Source organism: Petaurus breviceps, unplaced genomic scaffold, assembly GCF_028583685.1.
Source record: "Petaurus breviceps papuanus isolate PSGF00001 unplaced genomic scaffold, PetGlider_PUasm1.0 76, whole genome shotgun sequence".
NCBI lineage: Eukaryota > Metazoa > Chordata > Mammalia > Diprotodontia > Petauridae > Petaurus > Petaurus breviceps.
In genome coordinates this window covers 7,200,094-7,206,093 of record NW_027186473.1, presented here as the reverse complement: position 1 = coordinate 7,206,093, position 6,000 = coordinate 7,200,094, and the positions used below count along the sequence as shown (strand labels likewise).

General features: G+C 40.5%; 1 protein-coding gene across 1 annotated transcript in view; it reads left to right on the top strand.

Moving 5' to 3' along the window:
* Positions 1-759: 759 nt before the first annotated feature.
* The window catches only part of GABRA4 (gamma-aminobutyric acid type A receptor subunit alpha4), a 105,845-nt gene continuing 100,604 nt past the window's right edge, over positions 760-6,000 (top strand). The window contains exons 1-2 of the mRNA XM_069105174.1: positions 760-1,001; positions 1,450-1,568. Coding sequence (XP_068961275.1) covers positions 916-1,001; positions 1,450-1,568 — 205 coding nt within the window. The 5' untranslated portion in view covers positions 760-915. The remainder of the gene's footprint in view (positions 1,002-1,449; positions 1,569-6,000) is intronic.

Here is a 6,000-nt window from a genome sequence, read left to right as displayed (position 1 = left end):
CAGAGGCCCCCAGTCCTGGGGGTTGGAGTGGGGTGGTTAAAGCAATGGTGGGGGAAGGACATAAAGGATGGAAGGAAGCAAGGACATATTGGCGGGGAAGGAAGGAGTACTGGAAAAGGAATTAAGTTTTATTAAAGCACTTGTCTTAAACACGAATGGTGAGGCTTGTGCCTATTTTCTAGTCACTTTATCAGTCACAGGCTGAGGTCCGTTCCGTGGAATTTAACCCTTTACCACGAGCTGGCTCGCCCCTCTCCCCAAATTCTTGAAGGTGGTGGATCCACTGTTTCTGTCCCTAAACCCTCTCAGTTGATGGGGTTGAAGAGGAGGAGGAGGAAGTAGGAGGACCCCGCCCCCCGCACTCCTATCCTTGCCCTGAGAAAGATAAGTCAAACACCCTACATTTCATTGGCAAAATCAAAATCCATCCTTTGGGGAAAGAGGATTAATGGAGGTGTGCGTGGGGGTGGAGTGGGGGTGGGATTAAAGAAGGAGCTTGGAATAGGGGGTGGGGGTGGAGAATATGCCTCTTTTTCCTCCCCAGAGTTGAAGGTTCAGACAAACTTGCGCAACCTGGACTGTAGGGAGGAGTGGGAGGGATGCCGAGGTGGGCTTAAGCTTTTCCTAGAAAAGGCTAGAGATTAAAATCAGGTCCTGCCTTCCCCTCCCACCCGCACCCCAACCCCCCCCCCCCTTCCCCTCCCCCAACCACCCTCACACACACACACACACACACACACACACGCTCATCCTGTGATGAGCGCACTGGGTGAGTGTGTCAGAGTGTGAGTGTGAGCGCGAGTGTGCGTGTGTGCCCGCGCGGTTGCCAACCGCTGTGTGATCTCTCCGCTCCCTGGACTAGGCATTTGCGAGACGAAAAACGTGAACAGGCTTAAAGTATGGCATGTTGCAAAGATGGTTTCTACCAAGAAGGAGCCAGGAACCACGATGTCCTCCGGGGTCAGTTTCACCCTCTTGCACTTCCTGTGCCTGGCGGCTTGGTGAGTACTCCCCCGAGGCCTTGGGGGCGTGGGGTGTAGGGTGGCCCAAGTGGCCTGCTAGCCAGCCCCCTCCTGCGCCCCGGGTAGTTCCCAGGGCACCCACTCTGGGTTTTGAACTGTGGCTGAACCAAGGCTTTCTTTGGGACCTGGCAAAGGGGAGAGAAGGAAAGGGATAGGGAGAAAAGAGCCTGTGTACATGTGTGTGCATGTGTGGTGGGTAGGGGGAGAGGAAATGAGAGGGAGTGCGCCTTGTTTGACCATTCTTTTTTCTCTCCCTTCCTCCCTCAATCAGTTTACCTCCCTCTACTCCCTCCTCCCCCCCCCCCAGCCTCTTTCAATGATGCTTCAGGTAAAGGGCTTTGACCCTTGAAAATCAATTCACCATTCCCTATATCTTTCATTTATTATTTTTTGTCTTTCATACATTTTTGTTGATTTTGTGGTGCAGTTTAAACGAACCCCCAGGAGATATCATAAAGGAGGAGAAATTGCGTCCAGAGAATTTCACCCACATCCTGGACAGTTTACTCGATGGTTATGACAACAGACTTCGTCCTGGATTTGGGGGTATGAATGATTTCAAACACGCAAGTGTGTCCTGTCCCTCCTGTCTGTCACTCTCTGGGTCTGCCTGTCTGTCTGTCTTTGGGGATCTCAGTAGGTATGCTTCTTATGCAAATATAAATCTGTCTCTGTCCCTGTCCTTGTCTCTGCCTCAGTCTCTGTCTCTTCAGTTTCTATCTATGATAATTATGATATAAATCCCACCTCCACTCTTTCCTACCCTCTCCCACCTCACTTCTCCCTAGTTGCCTTTTCTTTCTTTCATAGCACCCAGAATCACTTAGTCTATGTGGGTTAAGAGACTAGGGAATTAAAAAAAAGGGGGGGGAGAGTGCCACTGTATTTCAATTCTAATACACTAAGACAAAGTGTTTGGAGTTACTCTCTGTCTGAAGTGTTTCATGACAAGCTTCACCTGTTGTCTTCCCACTAGAACATAATAAGTAGGTATGTTCCACACGGGTCAGATACTAAGGGAAACATAAGCACTTGCTCTTTTCAGTTCTTCAGTTAGATTGATGGTTTTTTTCTTCTTAGTGTATTTGATTCTCTTCCACGGTTTTAGGAGTCTTCTAGGTTCCATGATTAATATATTCACCAAATATTTATTGAGCACTCAAGATGTGCAATGCACTTTGCTAGATTCTATACAAGACAAGAAGTTGGCTAAGACAATTAGTTTCCCTGCTTGCAAGGACTTCATAATCTACTAGTAGAAAAAAAAAAAGGCTAGATAAGAGCATTGCAGACTAAGTATTTTTAAGAATTGAGAGAGTAGGGACAGAATACTTCCACATAGGATGAGCAGAGAGGTCATGGAAGAACTATAGAATCTCAGGGTTGAGAGGTACTTGAGAAACCACATTATTCAACCCATACCTGAGCAAGAATCATCACTATAAAATACTCAACAAGTGGTCACCTAGCATTTTGTGGAAGTCATCTAGGGAGATGTTCCATTTAACTTCTTTTTAGCTCGAATTGTAAGGAAATTCTTTCTTATATCAAACCTAAATTTGCATCTTTTAAACTTCTATTCTTTGCTCCTAATTCTTCCAGGACCAAGCAACATATCTAATCCCATTCTATATGATAGGCCTTCAAATAGTGTGGATAGCTATCATTTCCCATTAGGTCTTCTTTTCTCTGGGCAAAACTCCCTCAATTCTTTCAACTGATCCACCCAGTTTTATATTAAGGACTTTCACAATCCTAGTTACCAAACTCTAGATGCTTCCATAACTTATCTTTCCTAAATGTGGTCTCTAGAACAGAATACAATATTCCAGATGGAGTTTGATCAGGTCAAATTACAGCAGTTCTGCAATGTTATCTACAAGCATATTAATTTTGTAGGTTGTCATATCACACTGTTGACCCTTATTAAGATTGTAGTTCACTTTTAACCCTAGAACATTTTCATAGGAATTGTAATGTAACCACTTTGTATTTATGACATTGATTTTTTGAACCTAAGGCGACACTTTACATTTGTTCGCTTTTAAATTCTATTTCAGCTCAGCTCAACTTTCAATTCTTTTGAGAGCCAGGGTTGGGTTAGAGTGGGCAGAGGGGTAGGGGCTTTGTGAATGCTTTTAGGAACTGCTAATAGTCCAGTTGGGTTGAAACACAGAACTTGTGATGAAGAGTAATATGAAATAATGCTGGAAAAGTAGGTTGAAGGTGGCATTTGAACTGGTCTTTAAAGATAGCATTTTGAGAGTTGAAGCCTAGAAACAGGAAAACAGTGAGAAGAAAATAGGTAGTGAAAATAACGATAGTAAGGGTCAGAGAGTAATCTGTATTGATTAGAACTTTAATTCATGTTAATGAATATTTGGGAGATAACCTTGGAAAGACAGGCTGGGATTAGAAGTATGAACTTTCCTCTCACAGGCAACAGGGAACCACTGAACATTTTTTATAAAAGTTTTTTTTTTCTCTCACTCCAAATCCAAAGGCTGTTAACTGTATTAGAGCCCATATGAAAGTGTGTATCATAGGATTATGCCTCTTGTGCTGGAAGGGACCTAAGAAATCATATAGTCTAATTGCATTTTGCAAATGAGGAAATTGAGGCCAAAGGAAGTTAAGTGACTTGTCCAAGTTCACATAGGTAGAAAGCATCAAGGAGAAATTTGAACCCAGGTCCTCTGACACCGGAGGCAGTGCTGTTTTCTTAACCCAGATGATTTATACCAGTAAGCTCCCCTAGGGAAACAAAGAAACAAAAGCCAGTGTATTTGAGTGCTATGACTTTTTTGACAGAGATATATTTCCCTGAACAGTGAGTACCTTGGTTTTATGTACAATCATTGAATGTTGGAGTGGGAAGGAACCTTTGAAATAATCTTACAACCCCCTCATTTTATAAATGAAGAAACTGAAATCCTTAGAGGTGAAGTGACTTGCCAAAAGCCGTGGAGGTAGAAAGTTGCATAGTTAGGATTTGAGGGCAGCCACTCAAATTCAAGTTCTGTTCTTTTTCCACCTAACTACAATGAAAAGTTAATAATTAACTAGGAACAGATTAAAAAAAAAACATTTGCTCTATTAAGAGTTTTCCCAAGCTCCTGAGTAATTCTAATGTCTGCAAAAATAGCATGCAAGAAGACTCAGGATACCATTTGGTTATTTTAGATAATTATATCAATAAAGGAGGTATTTACTTGACAATATTTTTCAATATGAAATTTAAAGAGAATAAAGTAATTATGATTTTAAAATACATGTTAAGAAATTATAAATTACATGAAATAATAAATTTTAATATTGGTTAGGGTCTAGCTTAATATCATCAGTGAGATTATGAGACTGAGGATTAATATTTCTTCAGCTGACTACTGATACACTTGGCTATATTATCTTCAGTTTGGATGCTTTATACAACTTATATTGCAAGTATGTGTGTGTGTAGGTGTGGGGGAGGAACCCAGTATTGAGTTCCCAGTCATTTAACTTCAGATTCCTCCCTCTCAAGTCAGTAAACTGTTAGTAATTCAAATAAGCAATGAGCTTTAAGACTCCGCTTGCATTGTTCTGGGAACGGAAAATGTATCTAACTGCAATACTGTTGTGATTCTAAAGGGTATACTTAGTTACCTTCATTTGTCCTTGTTGACTTTGAGTTAAAGTTGTCTCACATCCATACTTTGAAAACTTTATAGGATGGAATTTCCTTCCCATTACTTAGAATGTTAGGAGTTGATTGATCATTAAAATATTTACTCTACAAATCAAATTTTCCTCTGTCTTCTGGCTTATTCTAATAAATATTTATTGCAGAAAATGATTCATAATTTTAAAGTGAGACACCCATTGGTATAAGGAGAATCCTCCAGGTGTCACAGAGGAAAATAATTCATACCAAAAGAAAACATATGGGCTTTTGTGTTGTTAATGTTATATGTCCCTGAAAATCAAGAGAAAATTCAGTATTAAAGTGAAGTCTTCAAGTTTGTTTTCTTCTCTCAGATGCACTGCTTTAAGGAAAGTTTTGGCTTTTTAAAAGTGAAATATAAAATACTTGGCTTTTGCTAATACACAAAAAAAACCATAATGAAGGATTTACTTTCTGGTTCTGCTAACTCTCTAACAGATAAATCATTTTTATGTCTTTTCTTAAACATTTTATTATGTTCTTTTTAAAATAAAAGTTAGAATGGAAGATTAATCAATCAGCAAGCATTTAATTTGGATCTTGGTTGACAGCTTGCTCATTAGACTAGGCAGGGGTTTGAATAGATTTGTGGAGGGGAAAGGAAAAGGGATTTTTTTTACCACCTCTAGCCTTCTGCTTTGCCCCCTAACCTTTCATATTTCCACTTTTCTCTTGTTACCCCAGTCATTTTTGGAACAAAACTATTTTTGGGGGGGAGAAGGAAATTAAGAGGAAAAAAAAACCTCAGAAAGAAGTATGGGTGGGGCCTTGGTGAGTTTTCTGAACAGGTTTTCATCTGCTCCACAGCTGAATAAAATTAAAGCTTTCTTTAAAAAAAAATATAAGAGAGACTCTGTACCTTATTCCACCTATACCACAAGCTCTGATTTAGAAACAACTTGTGTGCCTGAAGGAAGCTTGGCTTATCACCCAATCACTTATTGGATGATACAGTAAATGAAATATGATCTAAAATATCTGGATCCTTTGGGACCAGATGTGACTGGGATATAGGAAATCATTTAGAATGTTGTCATGGAAAGAATGTTGGATCTGGTAGCAGAGGCCCTGGATTCAGATCGCATTTCTGCTCTTTACTTTGTGATCCTGGGCAAATGACTTTGCCTCTCTGGGCCTCAGCTTTCATCTCTTAAAATGAGGGTGTTGACTCAGCTGACCCTTAAGATCCCTTTCAATTCTCAGATCCTATGATCCTATGATTTCATTGCCCTGGACAATCTACTACAGCTTCTTTGAATTAGGGAAGGGGGTGCC